Source organism: Ursus americanus, chromosome 9 (assembly GCF_024610735.1).
Source record: "Ursus americanus isolate L20-20 chromosome 9, mUrsAme1.1.p, whole genome shotgun sequence".
Lineage (NCBI taxonomy): Eukaryota > Metazoa > Chordata > Mammalia > Carnivora > Ursidae > Ursus > Ursus americanus.
Window position 1 is genome coordinate 51,507,961 of NC_142135.1, and position 21,143 is coordinate 51,529,103.

At 45.3% G+C, this 21,143-nt stretch overlaps 1 protein-coding gene across 1 annotated transcript in view; it reads left to right on the plus strand.

The window, feature by feature from the left end:
• The window catches only part of ZNF704 (zinc finger protein 704), a 238,755-nt gene that overhangs the window by 178,328 nt on the left and 39,284 nt on the right, over positions 1-21,143 (plus strand). Inside the window, exons 3-4 of the mRNA XM_045806067.2 lie at positions 9,747-9,850; positions 14,225-14,466. Of these exons, the coding sequence (XP_045662023.1) occupies positions 9,747-9,850; positions 14,225-14,466 (346 nt within the window). The remainder of the gene's footprint in view (positions 1-9,746; positions 9,851-14,224; positions 14,467-21,143) is intronic.

Genomic DNA, 21,143 nt, shown 5'->3' on the forward strand with positions numbered 1-21,143 from the left:
CTGTCATCCTGGATGACATCGGCGCCCATCTCACCATTTGTGATCCAGTGACCTTCGCCTCTACTCCCCCTCCACCCCTACTCCTACGTCCACACCCTGGGCCCTGCCATCTCCCAGAATTCCTCTCTGTAGGACCCCTCCGTCTCCAGAACTCCTGTCCTACTCATCATCTCCTGTTCCTCCAACTCTTTCTCTCTTTTGCTTCCCCTACACCTCTTTTTTTTAGCTCATTAGGATCTCTGGCTTCTCTCCATTTGCTCCCCCATATTTCAGTCCCCTCCAGCCTCCACTCACTTCCAGCCACGATCCCAGACTATCTCCCCAAACACAGTTTTATCACAGCCTTCCACTTTCCTGTGCTCTTGTTTGTTGAACCCTCCCCCCCCCACCGCCCAGAAAAAGCCAGGGAGGTATCTGTCCAGCAGCCTGCCCTCGCACTCCTGCTCCAGGCTCAGGGCACAGCTATCAGAACCCCGTGGGGTCACCAGGACAGAACCGAAGTCTCCAACCTCAGCAGAGCTGGCATTGCTGCCTGACCGACTTCCTGCATGCTAGTCAGTTTTCTCTGAACCCTTCAGCATGCCAGAGCCTCCTCTTCTACTCCTCAGAGGGAAGCATGTTTACTTCTGAGGAAGGAATTAGAGCAGACACCTCCAAGAAGAAACAGCATCAGCTTCCCGAGCCCCACACCTACCAATGTGCCTTCACCCACGCCATGTTTGTTCTCTGCGCTCTAGTCCTAGAGGACAGTTCCTCCTCCTTTTATCTAAAGCTGATTCCCCCCGAGCCCAGGACCCCACTCTGTGGCAGCCTCGTCCATGCAGAATCCCTCTCTCCTGCGTCTACAACCTCTCCAACGCTACTGGCTCTTTCCTGTCAGCATTTACATGTGCTAGAGCTCTATTCTTCTGAAGCAGGAACAGACAAACCCAAACTCTCTTACCTCTCTCAAAGAACCACACTCTTCTTCTTCCCTTCATGGCCAAGCTTCTTTAAAGAGTCATTCACAGGCCCAGTTTCTCCCCTCCTGGTACCCATTCGCTCCTCAAGCCAGTGCCACCCTGCTTCCCCTCCTGCTCGAGTTTCTGCCTGCTTCCGTGCTGCTATTCCGGGGGACCCTATCGTCCTGATCTGGGCTGGTCCGTCTCCCCCTTCTGATGCTGTCCCCTCTTAGAGATTCTCTCCCCTCTTGCATCCTCTAACCACTGTCCTCATTTCTTTTCCACCGCTCTGTGCATCCCTGCTCCGTGTCCCTGCGTGCAGGTGGGGAAGACACCTGGGCATGTAGTAGACTCAGAGAAAAGCCAGGAAAGCGGGATGCCAGAGCCAGGTCTGGAGGCAGGCGGGTGGAGGCATGGCTTCAAGCGGGAAAAGCAACACCTGCACCCACCTGTGAGACTGAAGAAAGGAGGCAAAAGGTCATGCCTGGTGGCCTGTGTGTTCTCCATGATGTAGGAGGCTAAGAGTGTCTGCCGTTTGAGTGTGTAGGAGTTGCAGCTTGGAGAGAGAGGGGAAGACACAGAATAATTGCAGGCGCGAATGGGGGGACGCGCTGACCAGGGACAGGTGAAGGGTCTGCTGGAGGAAAGCATGCGTAGGGTCTGTGCAGAGGCCGGCGCTGTGCTGGGGTCCTCCATCCGCACTTGGCTGCCCCGGGGCAGAAGAGGAGACAGCAGCTAGCGAGAATGCAGCCAGGGTTTGGTGGTTCTGGGCTAGTGGAGCAAAAGGCCAGAAGGGCCAGGGATTCAAGGTTGCTGGGGAGAGACGTGGTCAGGCAGTCCAACCAGGGAACCCAAACTGTAGGAAGACACGTAGGCAGCAGCAAGCTGGGGACCTGGGAGGAAAGGGAGGAAGCCGAATTCTGGCCAGCCCTGCGGGATGGAAGTGCAGACGTGCTGAGACGGTTTGAGATAGAAGGAAAAGAGGATTGTGAGGTTGGGGCAGAGCAGTAGCAGGTTAGGACCAAAATCAGATTTGTGTTCTCGTTTTTATTTGGATTCTGGAAGTTTCAAATAAGCACAGAAGTATGAGAATGGTCTAATGAAGCCCTCAGGGCCCATTCCCTTGCTTCCACAGTTGTCAGCATTTTACCTGTTTGATTTCATCGACTCATCCTCCAACTTGTATTTTTGGGGGTGGGGGAGTGGGAGGCTATAGGATATTAAAGCAAATCCTCATTTTCATATTATTTCACTTATAAATATTTCAGTAGATCAAATTTGGGGTTTTTAAAAAGATTTTATATATTTATTCTACAGAGAGAGAGCTAGCACACAAGCAGGGGGAGCAGCAGGCAGAGGGAGAGGGAGAAGCAGGCTCCCCACTGAGCAGGGAGCCCGATGCGGAGCTCGATCCGAGGACCCTGCGACCATGACGCTTCACAGACTGAGTCACCCAGGCACCCTCAAATTTGGTTTGTTTTTTTTTTTTTTTTAATTGACAGAGAAAGAGACAGCCAGCGAGAGAGGGAACACAAGCAGGGGGAGTGGGAGAGGAAGAAGCAGGCTCACAGCAGAGGAGCCTGATGTGGGACTCGATCCCATAACGCCGGGGTCATGCCCTGAGCCGAAGGCAGACGCCTAACCGCTGTGCCACCCAGGCGCCCCCAAATTTGGGTTTTTAATTAGACAACAGTTCACTGCAATAAGAATTTGGGTAAAGGTTAATGAAAACCATTACTACTGAGTGTTTAGCATATGCCAGATATTGTACATATACGATTTAATTCTTCCAAAACCTGATGAGGTTGGTGTTATTATCATTCTTATTTTATAAATGAGGAATAGGAAGCTATACAAAGCTACGTCATGTGCCTAAAATCACTCCGCTGGTAAATGCAGTTGCTGGGTTTAAACCCCAGTCCATCTGACTGTGGCATCCTTCCTGTCAAGGTCAGGACTCTGCTAAACGTTGTTGGGATGAAGGGAACAGAAAGTACAAAGTTACGATACGGGATGCTTTCACTACATCCCCTAGGATCATAATTCCAGATGAAGTAACCATAATGGCTATCAATTTTTTTTCTGTTAAGTAGGCTCCGTACCCAGTGTGGAGCCCAACTCGGGGCTTGAACTCACGACCCTGAGATCAAGACCTGAGCTAAGATCAAGAGTCAGATGCTTAACCAACTGCACCCCAATAATGGCTATAATTTCTGTGCCAAAATATTTGGTGACTTTTCGGGAAGAGAGGTGCTGATAGAAGGTCTGGCTGATGCTCAAACAGGAAGAGAGAGCGAGCAGGTAGCTGCACACCTGAGTGGCCAGGGAGCCGGGTTTCTGTGTGCAGGTGGAGGGACGGTGTAGGCGAGGCAGGTTGAAGGCCAACAGTGGGGGTGACAGGGGGAGTAACTTCAAAGGGAAGGAGGAGTGACCCTGCTGGAGAGCCCAGGTACAGTCAAAGGGGAGAGGATATGTGAGTGGCTCTTCATAATGCAATATGGAGTCCATTGAGCAGAGCGACGTGGGCAAGGAATGAAGTCACGGTGGGAGGGTCCAAGAAGAGAGAGCAGCAGGTGGGAGAAAGAGAGAAACAGGACTGGATATCATCTTTTTGGGAAAAATGAAATGGACATCAAAGCAGTCACCTGGTTCCACGCTCCTCAGCGTGGCCGGTGACGGTGTGCAAACTCTGCTCCCAGTCCACCGTGAGCTAGGTGCGGAAATTGAGAGAAGCAACAGCTTACAGGTTTGCGCAGGGGTATGACAGAGCCACAGTCGCCATGGGCCAGGTTTCCTTGTATTTTACAGAAGCATCGATCTATGACAGAATAGAGATTTCTTTCAAATGATCCTTCACCGCAGGCAGCTTCAGAAGTACTGGTCTGTGTGGCCTATGTATTAGGACGTGTTTGCTGTCATTTTCCCATCTTGCTGATCAAGGCCACCAGACGCTTCACGGCAATGCGCAGCTCCCTTCCTCTTCCCTACAGTCTGAAAGGAAACAACAGCGAGGCTGAAATTGGAGGAGTTCGCGCAGAGTGACTTCTGCTCCAGGAGACCTTTAGAGAGGAAGCAAAGCCTCATGCTTAATCACATGCAAAAGTTAACAGAATCCAGTTTCCCAAACTTTCAGTTAAAGCTTTCCCAGAATCCCAAGATTGAGGATGATTACTGTGGCCTTTCCTGTAGAAGAGGGGTTTTTTTTCATTCTTTATTCCTTGTTGTACGATTGCCACAAGTTTTACAAGTAATGGAACGTGGTCTAGATAGCCGATTTCGGTAGTTGCTAAGGAACTGGATTAGTGCTAATCTAAAGAATGTATTATTCATTTTTATTTCCGGTTGTTACTACAGTATTTTAATTGCAGATAAATGTCCTTTTATGGCTCTCCAGGGTGTAAAACATTTCTCTGTTAGCTCGTGGGTTAGCCAGGGAAGACCGTGTTTGCATGCACTCCCCAAACAGATGGCATTCAGGCATGAAGTGGCTCAAAGGAAGAAAAAAGCTTCTTGGACATAAACAGTAGCTGGCCTTGTAAGCAAGGCCACAGCCGAGCACCCAGGGCCAGAGCAGCGTAAGACCGTGTCCGCTGAGGCTGCACCCCCCTCCTCCTGTCGCAGATGATGTCATTCTGCAACCTGCTGCCACGGTCACCAGGCAGTCAGTTCCTCACATAAAAGATTGGTTGTCAAATTAAGAAACTCATTTTCCACACGGCAGCCAGAGTGAGCTTTTTGGGAAACAAATCTGATAGCATCACCCCAAGCTCCATGACCTCTCCCACCCCACTCTGCCTGAAACACTCCAGGGCCTTTAAGATTAGGAGTCAAACGTGTACAGGACTTCGAAGACCCTCCCTGGGCCGTCCCCGTCCCAAATGCACAGCACGCTGTGCTCAGCCTCTGCGTCCCCTGGGAAGGCAGCCCTGCCCATGGCCTGCACTGCCCAGCCCAAGGCTCACTCAGGCAGCACCAGTGCTCGCTGCCAGTCCCGAGGCCGGAAGGAAGGTCTCCCCTGCGCCGGCAGGACTCCAGTAGGGCCTCCTCGAAGCCACACCGCTCCTTCCTGGCATGTATCACATCTGTTGGTTCATGTTTATTTGTTGTCTGTTTGATTAAGGACTGGTTTTTCCATAGACTAGAGGTCAGGAACGCAGAGGCTCTGCCTGATTTTCCTTCAGACTGTATTTCCAGTTTCTAGAAGAGCCCCCAGCACATAGCCAGCACGCCCAGAGTGAGCATGAAAAGCAGAAACTCTTAAACCTAAACTCCACACTGCCTTCCAGGCTTTGGCTATTTGTCAGCAGGCTTCAAGGGCCATGACGTCATGAGCTGAATCGTTGCCAAGGCATCAAAGTAAGGCTCTCGCGAGGGACCCAGCAGCTGCTCCCACATGTGCCAGTTGCCACTTCTTACAGAGGAATTCCTAAGAACTTCAAACAGTTTTGTTCTTTACGAAAAATAACACCACCCCACCCCCCAAAAGCAACAACTGGTAGTGTTGGTACCTGTTAAGAAGAGCTAGTGAAGCAGTCTCATACTGTCCTCTTTCATGGGGGATGTATGCTATGGGGTACGCAGGAATGTGGAGCTTAATAATAGCTAACATCGATGGAAATCTGACAATGGGTGAGGCTTGTGCTGGCACTCCGGTATGTTTGCTCACGTAATCTTCTCAACAGATCTATTTTATCCTCCTTTTACAGATAAAGAAACGGAGAATCAGAGATGTCAAGTGATTCACCCAAGGTCACACAGCTAGTAGTGGCAGAGAGTAGACTTGAAGCCACATGATCTAATTCCAGAGCCTGCACTCTTAGCCATTACCTTTCTCACCTCTGCCAGAGAGGTCCAGGACACATCCTTAGCAGATATCAAGGGAGTTCTGTACTCATAGACTAAAGACTCTTTTCATAGAGGAACAGTTGTTGCTTTGTCTGATACTTTGGGTTTGAGTTAAGACTTAACTAAAAATAGCTAAATAACCTACCTTTAGTTTCTTCCCCTTCCATACATTTTCCGTTTTGATCCATTTCTAAAATAGAGCTAGATTGGTTGTCTAGCTCTCTCCCACGTTCATGAATGTTCAATTGGGCTTCTCTCTGCTTAAAAGAATATGACAAACCACTTAGCCTGGCACATGAGGCCCCAGGAACTGGCCCAGGTTCTGTCCTCTCTCATCACCCACTAGCCTTCAAATAGGACTCCTAAGCATATTGCAAGCCAAAGACTTGCCTGCTTTCTTGCCTGAAATGTGAATCTCTCATCTTGAAATCCTATTCATCCATCCAAGCCAGGTCAACCTGAGGGACAGGTCATGTGTAGGATAACAACCAATATTACTATTATTTTAAGAGTTCTAAATATTATGAAGTTCCATAATACTCAACTAAGTCTGGGAGGTAAGATTAATTGGGGAAAAAAAAAAAAAGATTGAGCAAGGTCTCGGCCTTTTGCAAACATGTGATTGATAGGGTATTCAACAGTAGATTCAAATTCAGTTTCAAATTACGAAAGAATATTTAACATCACCTCTAGAGGGATTTTCCCCCTCTACAACTCTAAATCTACCAGAAGGCCTTTGCAGCAGTTTTCTCAAAGTGTAACAAATTCTACTTTGTATATCATCTCTTCATGTTTAATTATAAGGATTTGAATTTGCAGCAGCAATTAATCAGTAATTAGATAGTACTGTACCAAAAGAAATTAAACAAAGATAAAAACAAAAACACAACTCAGCACAAGACCATTTCCTCTGGTAACATTCCATGCAGCAAGATAAAAATACTCCCGGAGAGATACAGGTTAATTGAATAGGAACAAGGTACTCTTTGATTTTTGGTTACTATTGTTGTCAGTGACCTCCAAAACCAGTGGGAAAGTGAAAAGTAATCCAAATACAAAAATGCTCTGATTATACTAATGTTTATTCCTCTTTTCACTCTTCATCAGAAATCCAGTTTATGACACTCAAAAATTGTTTTGAAATGTAGTGGTAAACTTTGGCAATGCAAAAAAAAATGCATATTTTCTTTTTCCTTAATTTAAATTCAATTAGCCAACATAGAGTACATCATTAGTTTCAGATGTAGAGTTCAGTAATTCATCAGTTGCATATGACACCCAGTGCTCATCACGTCATGTGCCCTCCTTAATGCCCGTCACCCAGTTACCCCATCCCCCCTCGAGCAACCCTCAGTTTGTTTCCTATAGTTAAGAGTCTCTAATGGTTATTTTCTAACGATACCTTCTCTGTTGATCTTCATGTTTAAAAAACATAAAAATCAGCTTTTGAGTTACTTATCATTTAGACCTCTAAAACAAAATGTTCGCCTTAGATGTGAAAAAAAATACAAAGCAGATTGAGGAAGGAAAAATAAAGGTTCCCGAAACCAAGATGTAAGAGAGGAAAAAGGCGTGCCTGTACAGCAAGTCCCTTTAGAATCAGGGTAGAGGGCAAGGGGACCTTCTCCCTACAGTTATGCCGTTTCCCTTTGTCAAGCTCATGGCTGCTGACCCTGGTCCTCAAGCCTTTGGTTAACAGAGCAAGAGAAGACTGACAGTTGGAAAGAGAAGTCAGCCTCCCCTGTAATTCAGTCTTGAGAGGGACGACAAAGCCTCCTGCTCACGTGTGCCCCCCACTGGCATGGAGTGATCCCGACAGCTGGGCTCTGGGGAGGGCAGCCAGGCAGAGGAGCCCCAGGGTCCACACAGCAGGTTACAGAGCAAACCTTTCTGCTTCAAGGCCTCCGATTACTCCTTCCCCTTGTGACCATGACCGCATAGGGAGACTGAACCAACAAAATACTCAAAATTACCTTAAGGCACTTTAAGTTCTTTCCCTGGTGCTGTTTCAGCAGGCTTTGTGTCTGTAAGAAACTGGAATCACCCTTACTCCAAGTATGAGGATCGTGTAAATTATGGATATTGTGAAATCTTTAATTGTGCGCCAGATGAATGAGTGGGATTTTCCCTTAGTGTAGGAGATTGTCTTGAAAACTGGTGCAAAGTGAATTTCACCGTGTACTTTCAAGCTTGCTTTCTAGAAGCATTTAATTGCCATTCTCTGAAAAAAAGTAATTTATCTTTTGATAGAACAGTTGGTGAGAAAGAGAGTAAGGTGCTTTGAGAAGAGCTATAGAAGAAAATTTGAAAGAGTCTCATCTCTGGGTACCTTGGATTGAAAGAGTAAGTTTGTTTAGTAATTTAGTGTTGCCATGGACATTGGAGAGGCAAGTTGTAATGATTTTTATAACTTCATGATGAAATTAATTGAGCAGTGCCCCCAGTTTGATTTTTTCTCCAATTTGAGAATCCCTTTTCCCAGTGTATTGGGAAGTGAGGCTCTAAAGTTTGTCTCTAAGAGTTCACCGCTTTAAAAATTACAGAGCACACCTTGAATGAAAGCCACATTTGTCAACGTGACATTCATTTGTCAATATGGTTTATTAATCCTCTTCAACTGTTCTCTAGTTTGAAAACGTTCATTTCTCAGGAAGTGGTACAATTTATCTGATTCCAATGTACCGCATAAACTTTTGCCTCTTGATATTAACTTCTTTATTGAAATAAGCTTCAACAAGCTGACTCCAGTTCACAATGATCATTATCTTATGAACCTTCACTCAGGGTTAACTGGCTAAAAATTAATGAACCAGAGTAACCTCTCCATCTCAGTGAATGATTACCAACGGCTCTTTACTTTAGCAACTAACTACTCCTATCCCACCTATGCTTCCTGTAGGAGAGAGTAGTGAAGCAGGGCACTGGAGTTTAAACACCTCTAATCGCATTTCTCCTCCACTGTCTCCCATTTCAGTAAATGGCTCTAGTTAACGCTCGAGCCAGACTGTCTGACAGCCATCTTGGATTGCTCCCTTTTGCTCATCTCCCAACTCAGGGCACCCGCCAGTCCTGCCAGAGCAGGTGCCACGGCCCCCCGGCTAGCTCAAGCCACTCTTTCCTCTTGTCTCGACTCCTAGCGATTATCTCCTAACTGGCCTCCCTGCTTCTAGTCTACCTTCCCTAAAACGCATTCTCCCTATAGCAACTCAGGTAATTATTTTTAATGATATTATGTCACTAGGCTGCTTAAAGCCTTCCAGTGATTTCCCATTCCACTTAGAATAAAATTGAAACAGCTCCTGTGGCCAAAGGACCCCAGATGACCAGTTCTACACCCTTCTCTCCTTCTCCCTTAAAAGTGGGTCGTTCCTCAAATACCCAGCGCTCATTCCACCATCTGGCCCTCACACAGCTGTCCCTTCTGCTTGGAGGGCATTTCCCCACCTTCTTAGAACTGACTGCCCCCCCTTCAAACCTCACCTCAGATGTCACCTCCTAGAGAAACCTTTCCTGATCACCTTAAGTGCATCCACCCTCAATTACTGTCATGTCAACCTGTTTGTACACTTCACACCACTGTCACTGTCAGAAATTATTCTGTTCCTTTGTTTGTCTCCTGATAATTGTGTTTCTCCCCACCAGCCTTGTCTGTTGTTCACCATGCATCACCCGTGCCTAGAACAAGGTCTAAGCTAGAGTACACTCGCAATAAATACTTGTTAGCTGACTGTCCAATGAACGAATCCTTCCCTTCCTCATACGACAGGAGTTTGACTGGATCACTTCACCTCTGGAATTCCTGATCTACACAATAAAGCTGACAAAGTTTGGATTTTATGGAGATAAGCTAAAGGAGTCAGTGTGTGTAGTAGCTTGTGGTACATGCAGGGCTCAGGGCCCCTAATCGACCATAGTAGACAGGGAGTGAGCACAGGTAACACTCTCCCCCCTGTTTTACAGGAAATCTTCAGAGGAACTGGACATGGATAAGGTGACAGCAGCAATGGTACTAACTAGCTTGTCCACCAGCCCTTTGGTTCGAAGCCCACCTGTGCGGCCGAACGGTAAGCCTGGGTTATGGGGTCTAGGGGAGGGCCCCTGGACACCAAGAGCATAGCCAATCTGTGAGGGATCTCATTTCTATCAAACACAATAAACAGTGAACCATCACCCATTAGCAGAAGCAAGGGAAAATGTGGAAGAAATGGAGACCTCACAGCTCTCATCTTCCTCCTCATCTTCCCAGAGACCTCACAGCATCTCATTCATACATCCATCACTCAGCTCACATTTACTGAGCTCCAGCACCTTTGCAGAACACATCTTTCAGAGCTCGTGCTTCTTTTTCCCAGGTAAATGGAGATTGGCCCAATGAAGTTATTTTCACCAGCATTATTTCTGTTCGATTGGACAGGTAGTTGGATCAAAGAACTCTGAATATTAAATATTCTGAAAAACTATTATCCTAATAGAATAATAATATTAATCAAATGGAAGTATGTAGTCCACTCAGTCATTCAATATGTATTTATTAGGTACCATGCTAGATGGCTTGAAAACAATGTCCATAATCATTCATACTGTACAATTCCTATGGGGGAAAAAGCTTATCAATCATATTAATGGTTAGCATTTATTCAGCACTTATTATGTGCTGAGTACTAAGCTTACTTTATCTCATATAATTCTCACAACAACTCTGTGTTATTATCACTATTTTACAGATGAGTAAACCGAGACACATGAGAATTAACTGACTTGTAAATAGCAGTGCTGAAATTCCATTCCATATCTTTCTGATTCCAGATCTATCTTAGTCGTGATATAATATTGACGCATATAATTCAATAGGGTAAGTCAGGAGGGCAGCAAGAGATGAGATTGGAGAGCTTGACCTAATATTGATGAAGAGGAGCCATGTATTCCTGGCTCGGGGTCTGGGCATTAATCTGAGGCTACAGCATAGCTGTTAAGTGATAAGCACTGGAAAGTTATGATCAGGATTACAGGTAAATACAAAAAACACAACTATGTGCGTGTCCTGGACCTTGGTGGTCACAGTGGGGATGAACAGGACATAACTGAGAAATGTGGAGAAGGTAGAATCGACAGGACATAGTGATGGACAGAGAGGATGAAGGAGAGGGAGCGACAAGGGTGACTTCCAGGCCATCGGTATGCTTCAAGAGAAGGCTCCTCCCTGAGATGGGGAGCAGAGCAGGGACACAGATCTTTGGGTGACCGTTAGGGCAAGAGGTGGGGCTGCTGAAAAAGATGAAGGCCCAATTTGGAACACGTTTAGTAGGCAGAACCTGAGGACTTTGACGGGTCCGTGTCTGGTGGAAATTTGGGTACAAGCCAGGAGAGAGACCTGGGCTGAGAATGCAGGACTGGAAGGCACCATTGCAAAACCAGGTGAGGAGATGAGATCACCTTGGGGAGACTGTGTAGAGGTAGAGTGTGACAAGAAGGTGGCTAAGGGGGATGGTAAGGCCCGTCATCTCGTAAGGGACCAGCAGAGGGAAATAGCCCAAGGGGACCTGAAGGGTCACCAGAGATGTAGAGGAGAACCAGGAGAGTGTGGTTCTTGCAAGTCAAGGGAAAAGCATGTTTCAAGGAGAGCCTCTGGTGCTGCAGGAGGTCAGTCATGAGAAGGACTGAATTCTGCATCAAGGAGAAGGTCGCTGGTGGTTTTGGCAAGAGTATTCCCAGTGGACCACCCCTGGGTGAAGCCAGGTCAGTGCACTGAGACCACTGAAGGAAACCTTCCCCTCAAAGCCAGCCTAGTCAATTAGGGGACTGAGCTATGGTTCACACATCATTTGGTTATCAGCATGAGATGTTAAAATAAATATGTTGAACATCCAGTGAGTCCTCACCAGCACTTACTCCAATCCAGCTGGGGGATAGGGTGCTCCTGAAACGAGCCTGGCCATCCCTGTTGAATGACCTGACCTTCTTCTCTGGGCTTCTTGGCAAACAGGTAGCCTGACTTACCTTTCTCAGCTTGGCCATGCCGCCGAAGAAAGATTACAGTAAACACAAAACTGAAGGCATCCCCAAAACCCATCCTAGGAAAAAGGAATCACAGAGCAGAAAAAGTATTTTTTTGCTATAATCATCATTTTTACCGTCGTGTTCTTTTTTAATTGAGAACATCTTTAATATTCCTTTGTATTAAAAGGTTAGAATCAAAATAAACTTTTCACTTCTTTAATGAAAACTTTTGTTAGCACAGTTACAAAGAAAGTAATTCAGTGTTTGTTTCCAATTTAAAAAAAGAACTACCCAACTAATAATCCCAAATTCTCTATTATCTCTCATTTAGTCTGCAACAGGAAGCAAATTTTTAAAAAGGGAAAGCAGTTTATGAAAATGAAAGAATTATTAATTTTTTTAGACATAAAAATTATATCCAGAATTACGGGAAGTCAGCGAGTTTTTGAAAACTGTTGTGTTCCTTTTCTGTGTCTGAGAAGGATCATTTTGTCAGGATGTGGGTGTGCAAAGAGTGTAAGAGACCAGTGGTGTGTGTCTACATTTTGGCAAATATTTGTTTAAGAAAAGACACTGTTCTCTAAAAAACACTCTGAATTGGTTCTGACTTTTTTCTGAAAAGTTTATTTCTATATCACATTGTCCTTCTGTTTAAATAGTGTTTCTAAAGGAAAGGTCATTCACAAGTAAGCAAATTAACTTTTGGCACTGACACGAAGCAATGTAACAACACTGTAATAATAGTTGGTTTTCAAAATAAATTCAATTCCTCATACCTAGCTCGATGACACATCTAGCACCATGAACTTGTTTTATTTTACAAGTGTTTGCCGCAGTATATTTATAAGCCTCATAAGCCTGCCAAGTGAGTCTGCCACACCAGGTAATACTACCTAAGGCCTTGCATTAGGCTGCTCTTGAAGCCGTGTTGTCTTGAATGGAGCTTTCTTACTTACTGTAGGCGGCTCGGTCGGGTCAACGCGTCAGTCTCTGTGTAGACTGCAGGGGTGAGATGCTAATTTGGTTTTGTTGAGGCTGGCAAGGTGTGAGCCTGCATACATGACCACTGGATTCTGTTAGAGCCTTGCTTTAATGAGATGGGTAACTTTCTCCTGCTATTTCAACTTCAATCTTCACTCCACTAAGTGAACTCCTAGTCTGATGTAGTTGAGGAATGTGCTAGCAATCTCTGATTATGTGAAGGTGGTGAAGAAATGTCTCCTTGAATGCTAGTCTACTGTTTGCCTTCATTACTAATTACACAGATGTTAGCAACATTTTTTTAATGAGGCATTTTGAGACTTCCCCCCCCTTGTACTTAGAATATCATTTTAATATATTCAAAGTGTACATAAATATGAAGGAGAAATTATCCTTTAAAAAGAAAGCAGAATCTATAGAAATGTTCATTAAGATTGGGCATCTTGAAAGGTAAAGCAAATCTTCAGTGATTAAAAGAGCCCCCCCCCACACAAGACATTCTAACTGGGCAAAGATCTGTCTATATTAGCAAACATTTCATAATGTTTCCCCACAAGTGGAAAAGTAAAGTTCAACACCAGTCTTACCAGTAATTATTACCAATAAATTCTCCTCTGATCTCAGTTTTGCTGGAGAAAAAGGACGTTGCTCACAACACAGGGCCCACATGCATGAAGGAGAAGAAGCCCAATGGGTAGACCAGGGTTTGGGCCCCGCGCCACCCGAGTTACATACTCATCATGCGGCAGTCACAGGACTTCCAGGCGCCTCACGAGCCCCATCTGTAAAACAGGCATGACAGTCCTTACTCGGAGAGACAGATGTTGTGAGACTGCACCAGACTGTGTGAAGGAGCTCCGTGAGATGTAATACACTCACCAAATGCAAGGCACTGGTATTTGTTAGAATAAGCAGCTGTGAAATAAGGTAGATTATTATTCGGAGGTAACTATCCGGAAATTATTCTCTTCGATTCTTAAATCTTAGACCAACTTTTTCTGTAAATGTCATGCAAGGATCACAGACCTATGAGAAATTTCTTTTGAAAAGTTAAAATAGGGGGTGGGGGTGGGGGAAGACTGCTGCCCATGATTTCTTTCTTAGAAAGGCAAGAGCTCCCCAAACTTAGCAAACAAGAACATCTTCTTTTTTCTTATTTTCATATCATCTCCACTGTCGTCCTGAGAAACTAGTGTTGAGCAAAACAACACACATCAGAGAAAACTGTGAGAAAAACCTGTCGTGTGATTAAAATAGCTAAATGTTTATAAACTATAAAGCTACGCGATTTTTTTTTTTTTGAGGTTCAGAGTAAATCTTACATCCCCAACCGTTGCAAACTGTCGAGTGGGCTGCAAGCGCTTTCACAAGCATAGCGTTGAGGGCCCGGTCCCCCCCCCCCCCGCCCCCCGCCGTGCAGGCCGGACTTGCACTGACGCTGTGTTTGTGTGCATGGACAGAGGGCCTCAGCGGATCCTGGAAGGAGGGAGGAGGCGTGCCTTCCAGCAGCAGCAGCAGCGGCTACTGGAGCTGGAGCGCCCCCAGCGACCAGTCCAACCCGTCCACGCCGTCGCCGCCGCTGTCGGCCGACAGCTTCAAGCCCGTCCGCAGCCCCGCGCCGCAGCCGCAGCCGGACGACGGCATCGACGAGGCGGAGGCCAGCAACCTGCTCTTTGACGAGCCCATCCCCAGGAAAAGAAAGGTTGGTGTGTCGGCCACACCGTGTTGGGGTTTGGGTTGCCGGAATGTCCGCCTTCGAAGGGCCGGGCCGGTGTGAGCCTCGGGGGGTGATGCTGCATTCCTCCACCCCACGCCCCGTGGGGCCGGCAGAAACGGCCCTGCTCCGCTCCGATGTTCTCTGACGGTGCAAAAGAAATCAAGGGTCATGATTAAAAACAAAATCGACCAAGTCATGGAGATGTTTCTTCCAAGTACACATGCCCCCCCCCACACCGACCCCATCCTCTGCTGGTCATTTGCAGTACTGGCGTAAGAATTAACATCAGGTATTCTACCACTAACCAGTATTTGAGAGTTAGAAAATGGTACTTCGGACTTGGTTTGGTAATTAACTCACTCTCTTTGATGGGACTTAATTTTTTCCTCTGTAAAATAAAATTAATACTATATTTTTCTCTTTTTTGCTTCAGTAAGCCCCGAAGGGTTGTTGGGAAGAATATTTTGCCCAGTATTTTTATGAAACTGGATTGAAACATACATGCAAGTTGACATATAACATGTGTATAGTTACATCCTAAGAATTACATACTTTATACATTAAAAGTGAAAAAGGAAATCGAATTAATCGATTTAATAAGTTAATTGATTATAGTTTTAAGTCACAGCAGTCCTGCACAGTAAGTATTATTTTCCCATTTTGAAATGAGGAGGTTGAGAATCAAGAGATTTTGCATTCAACCCACCCCTTTCGTGCCGGTTAGAAAGGGCCAGAGTTGTCATTCAAACACAGGTCTGCCTGGACCTCAAGCTCACATTCTTTTTCGTTTTCTTCACATACATTTAAATCATTATGTTCACTCCCAATTTTTCAAAAGTATTTCTGTGTCATGGAATAAGGCAATACTACCATAGCTAGAAAACACTTTAACATTATTTTTTAAATCACCATATAAATATGAAACTATTTTACATATTGGTCTTTTAATTTGTTATTGGTAGCTTCATTATTCATGACTCTTCACAAACAAAAATCCAAAGCAAAACCCTAAGGGCTGCCAAGCAACCTTTTTTCCCCCCAATTCATTTCAAAGAGCGAAACAAAGAGATGGCACCGGTCCAACTGTCCCTCCCGGCATCTCTCTTAGCATCTTTCAGCGTGTGTGTAACAGTGGAGGTCTGCAAGCACTCCCTCTACTCGGCGAACAGGGCATTCGTGTAGTCTCCTGTCCTTCCCAGAGGCAGTGGCATGAAGGGTTGCTGTTTTACACACACACCCCCAATGGGGCAGGGGGGCTGGAGTTGTTCAGCCTCTTCTGAGTCCCCAGAGACTCTGAGTCTTTGCTTGACTCGTCAGGGAGAGAGACTGGCACTTCTGTTGGTGGGAACCTTCAGGCAAGACAGCCATGTGGACCCAAAGTCTTCTCCTCTTGCTTCAGGCTGCACAGACTTTCTGGGGTCATCTGAGTGTGTAGTGCAGGCTCTCATCCAGCAGGTCCTGGCACTGTGGCCAGGACTCTGGCCCAGGAACCCCCTCCACACCCCCAGCTTGTAAGGTGCACTGCTGAAAGCCTGCCACAGCCTTTCATTTCTAATGTAGCCAGGAGCCAAAATTCACACTCTTGCATTACAATTAAGTTGCATTGGTCAGACTTGTAGATTCTATAGGCTTCAACTAAATTGGGGGATAGTCACGTCACCAAAGGCAAAAGGGCAAAAAAAAGAAAGCTTCATTACAAAGTGGCTTTATTTGAAGGGCACAGACCCCTCTGCAGGATGCTGGGTAGTAGGAATAAATGCACGAATAAGAAACATGTTCAACCTTCTTTCTTTATGATTTTTCCCTCTATTCAGACCCTGCGTTTCCTCGGGGTGATATCCCTGCTGGCTGAACCTCGTAGTCACTAATTTTAAATCATGGATCTTACATAGACCAAGTCATTGCCTTTTTAACTTCAAGCTACGTTGAATAGTGAGAGTAATGAGAATTTTTTTATTTATTAAGTGAACCAGTATTTCTTGAGCGCCCATCAGGCCAAGGCACAATGTCCTGAGATGGGGCTGTGGCTGCGTCCTTTAAGGTTGAAAAGCCAGGAGGGTGGACACTGATGTGTAAAGAGGCAGTAATGATCGGAGAGATAAATGCTGTGCTCACAATGTAGTAGAAACACAGTAACTGTGATGCCGTTACCTTAGAGTTTTCAAGATCGTATTTCAAATGATTTCTTAGAGTTAATTTGCTCAGTCCATTTGACAATATGTTCTAGTCAGTGAAACTTTCAGAGTTCATCCTATTTTTCTCTTCATTCCCTCAGACTCCTAATATATTTGAGACCATGGACAATTGTGATGGTCATATGTCCTGTGGGGATTGTTTGAGAACCTTCTAGAACAGTGTTTTCCAAACTGCAGGTCTCAATGCGATAGTGGGCTATGAGTCAATTTAATGAGCTGTGAATAGCACTTCTTTAATGAATAAGACAGAACAGAATGCATTGTATTCCATCAGGGTAGGTGTTGTTCCTGGATGCTTTTGTTTCAATTATACGCTTATGTGTATAATGTGCAAAATGTATCTTTTACTGTGGTTCACGGTTTAAAAAGTTTGGAAGCCCCTGTTCTCTACTACCAAGAGAGAACCTGGTAAGTGGTAATGAAAAGAGCACTGAACAGAAATCAAAAGACCCACATTCTAAACCCAACTTTGCGACCCTGAGAACTTAAGAAAATCATCTCACCTCTTTGATTATCAGCTTCTTCATCTGTAAACCAGGCAAACAGGTACTATCAAACCTCTCTTCGGATAATGGTAAAGATTAAATGTGACCATAAGTAGAAAGTATGCGCAAGCCCTAAAACCCTGTGTCCTGGAATGTAGCAACATTGTAAAGGACATTTTGGACCCCTAAACAAAGGGGGAAGCAGCATTCCCTGGATGGGATTATAAAGAAGTGATTCTGATCTTCCTCCTCCTTATAGAAGCTCTCTCATCTCCCCCCACCCCCGTCCCACCCATGGACACCTCCTTTTCACATCTTACGCTGATCCATCTTCCTCTTATGTAAAGACAGTATGAGATGTATTGCCTGGACCAGGCATTATGTCTCTCTTTTTTTAAAAGATTTTATTTATTTATTTGAGAGAAGAGAGCATGAGAGAGAGAGACAGAGCGGGGGGGGGGGGGGGAGGAGCAGAGGGAGAGGGAGAAGCAGGCTCCCCCACCATGGGGCTCATCCCAGGACCCTGGGATCATGACCTGAACCAAAGGCAGAGGCTTAACCCACTGAGCCACCCAGGCGCCCCAGGGGCATTATGTCTTACTACCAGCAGGAAGGAAGAAACATTTGCTGAGAACAACTACATTTGCAAATTTATTTATAGTTTATAACATGCTTTTAAATAAAGCCTTTAATTTTATCATCACAAAAATCCGGGGCATATTCATATCCCCATTTTGCAGAAGAGGCTCATTAAGGTTATGTGAATTGCCCAAGGTCCTGTAGCTTATAATGTGGCAGAGATAAGATCAGCTTGGCTGAAATAGCAAAGAAGAAACTCTTGAAGCAAATTAATTCAAGAAATCCACATTTCCCTCTGCCCACAGAGGAAAATAACATGGAAAGAAAATAATCAGATGCAGCTACAGTCAACATCACGTGGCAGGGTGGGATTGGGGTTCGGAGGGTTCAGAAAGAAATTCCAGGGCAGAGAACGGAACTCTAGGCTCTCTGCTGCAGGGCCCACTTCCTGAATGAAGACCCATCGCTTCTAAGAGGATCTTCAGCCAAGATAGTGAGAATGCAAGAAAAGGAAATGAAAGGCTTCTTTCTCCCGGCCCTGGAGATCAGCCAGCTAACTGCTCCAAGCCCAGTGCTAGCAGAATTTTTCCTCTGGGATTTCAGACCGACAGACAGTACTTCCATGCACAGAGAAAAGCCAGGACTCAAACCATAGGGAACATGCAGTTCCCGTCACGACCACAAGGTGACGCAGTGATCCCAGCTACATCCGCTCTGGGAACCTGGGAGAAAACCAATTCTGTGGAAGGCCTAGAATGAACCATCAATCCCAGAGGACCTCTAGAAAATGAAGAAGTGCTGGTAACTACTTATTAATATATACTTTTTCCCATGTCAGAGTCCTAATTCTGTCAGATTCTGAGTTTGTCCATTCCAGAACAGGGTAAAACAGTTCAGGCTCTGGAATTAGCACCCCAGCTCTGATACTTTGGTGACCATAAGCAGGTCGCTTGACTTCTCGAAGACCCAGTTTCCTCGTTTGTAAAATATGGATCACGATATGGATGCACCACATGGATGGGGTTGTTCTGAGAATCATACAAACAATATATGCTGGCTGCTAATATTTGGCTTTCCTTTTTACCCATTCGACAAGTGACTGAATAGAAATTTGAAAAGCATGGGTGTGCAGAGAAGGGGGTGCTCACCTCCGTTCTCCCTTCTGTCCCCACACTGACTGTGTCAGTGGTGGTGCAGCTCAAGACACCTCATCCTGCAGCCACTTCAGCCACCTTGGACTTACTTAGGGTTAATGGGAGAGGCCAGCCTAGGATCAGGTGAGAGGTTAGGGCAGCAGTGACAGGGGCAGGAATCAGGGAAGCCTGACTCAGGACTCCGCCTTTCATAACATCAGCAGCAGCTCAGAGACAACCACTACATTCTGGCCTTCCTCGTTTGCATTTCTTTTTACAGGTGTCTTGACCATAAGCTGCTTTACTCATGAACTAGGGAGAATCTCAAGTCAGAGGGAAAAAAGTGCTGAGTTAACATAAGGTGCTTCCGTAATTATTATGCAGTAGTAAACAATGAATTCATCGTTTGCTCCACTCCGCATTTTCAATCTTTCAGAACCAAAAAGCAATGAGTCACTTTAAATTGTGAATGACTGAAAAGGAAACAAACCCGTAAAGCCCTCACCAATAAGCCGTTGCCAGTCTCTGCCTGACTTAATTCCTAACCCACTAATTCTGAGCGGAGAGTGTCTTCTGCAAGAACTGTGGCTCCAGAAATAGACCCATCTGTTAGAACTGCTGGGGAGGGCGGTGCTAAGAAAAGCAGCTCAGGGTCACACTGTACGGATTTCATGGTGATGACACAGCATCGCCAGCCAGGTCGGGGGAGCGGTTTGGCTTCAGGGAGGATCCGGATACAGAGGAGTGAGACCTAGGCACTTCAGTGACGGGATCTCAGAATCATCTGCCAGGCAGTATAGAAGATCCGGAGCCCTGGACCTCGAAGCACTTCAGAAGTCACCTAGCCCACCCTTTCCAAGTTTCGGGACCGCTTGACCCCGTGCAGAAATGTCCAGATTATCCCAAAGATGAGACGCACTTGTAGAATCCACTGGTTGAGAAAATATATACTGTGTAGGGATTTTTATGAATTCATGAATGCTTTTGTCATTCTAGAAATCATTTTAAATCAACTTTATTTATGATCTCCACACAATAAAATGAATGCATTTTAAGAATACAGTTCAGTGGGGGTGCCTGGGTGGCTCAGTCGTTAAGTGTCTGCCTTCGGCTCAGAGAGTGATCCTGGTGTTCTGGGATCAAGCCCCACATCAGGCTCCTCTGCTGAGAACCTGCTTCTCCCTCTCCCACTCCCCCTGCTTGTGTTCCCTCTCTCGCTGGGTGTCTCTCTGTCAAATAAATAAATAAAATCTTTTTTAAAAAATTTAAAAAAAAAGAATACAGTTCAGTGGGTTTTGACTGAGTTCTCCACCTGAGGAACCCCCACTCCAACCAAAGCCAGCATACCCCATGCCCCTCTGTAGTTCAGTGCCCCCCCCCACGACCCCCGCAAAAACCAGCTCTCTGACTCCGATCACTGTCGGTCAATTTCGCAGAGTGCCACACTTCAAGTAAATGCAGTCTTACCGTGTGTACTATTTGGTGTACAAAATCCCACATGTTGGCAACAGGAGTGCTCATTCATTGCTGGTGGAAATGTAAAATGGTACAACCACTTTGTAAAACAGTTTGGCAGTTTCTTACAAAGTTAAATATATGCTTCCCATATGACCCAGCAATTCCACTTCTAGATATTTACCTAAGAGATAAGAAAACATATGTCCACAAAAAGACTTGTAGACTTGTAGTTCAGAGCTGTTTTATTCATTATCACTCCAAACTGCACACAACCCAAATGTCCCTAAACAGGTAGATGGAGAAACAAATTATAGTATAGTCACTCAACAGAATCCTGCACCACAATAAGAGGAATCAGACTACGCACGCGTGAAACAGTGGGTGAAGCTCGGAAACGTTACGCTGAGCTAAAGTAGCCAGACATCAAAGAATACATTCTGTATTATTCCATTTATGAAAATCTTTTTGTTATTTTTTTAGTTTATTTATCATCACAGCATCTGTAAGCAGTGCGTATAGATGGGAGATGTTGAATCCATGTTTGGTATACATTGGAATTCACCCGTCACTTTGCACTCACCTCACATACCTCAGAGATTACCCGTTCAGTCCTCCTGTCTTACAAATAAAGAAATAAAGCCTCAAAGTTGAGATGACATGTATAGGGCTGCTTTCCCAATAAAGGAAAGAATTGGAACCCCTACCGGCTTCTAGGCAGTTACTGAATTTTTAAATACATCTGTTCACTGCTCAGTCTTTGGGAACATGCCGAGGGTCTCAGGGGACCTCTTGGTGCTCAAAGAGCAATTGGA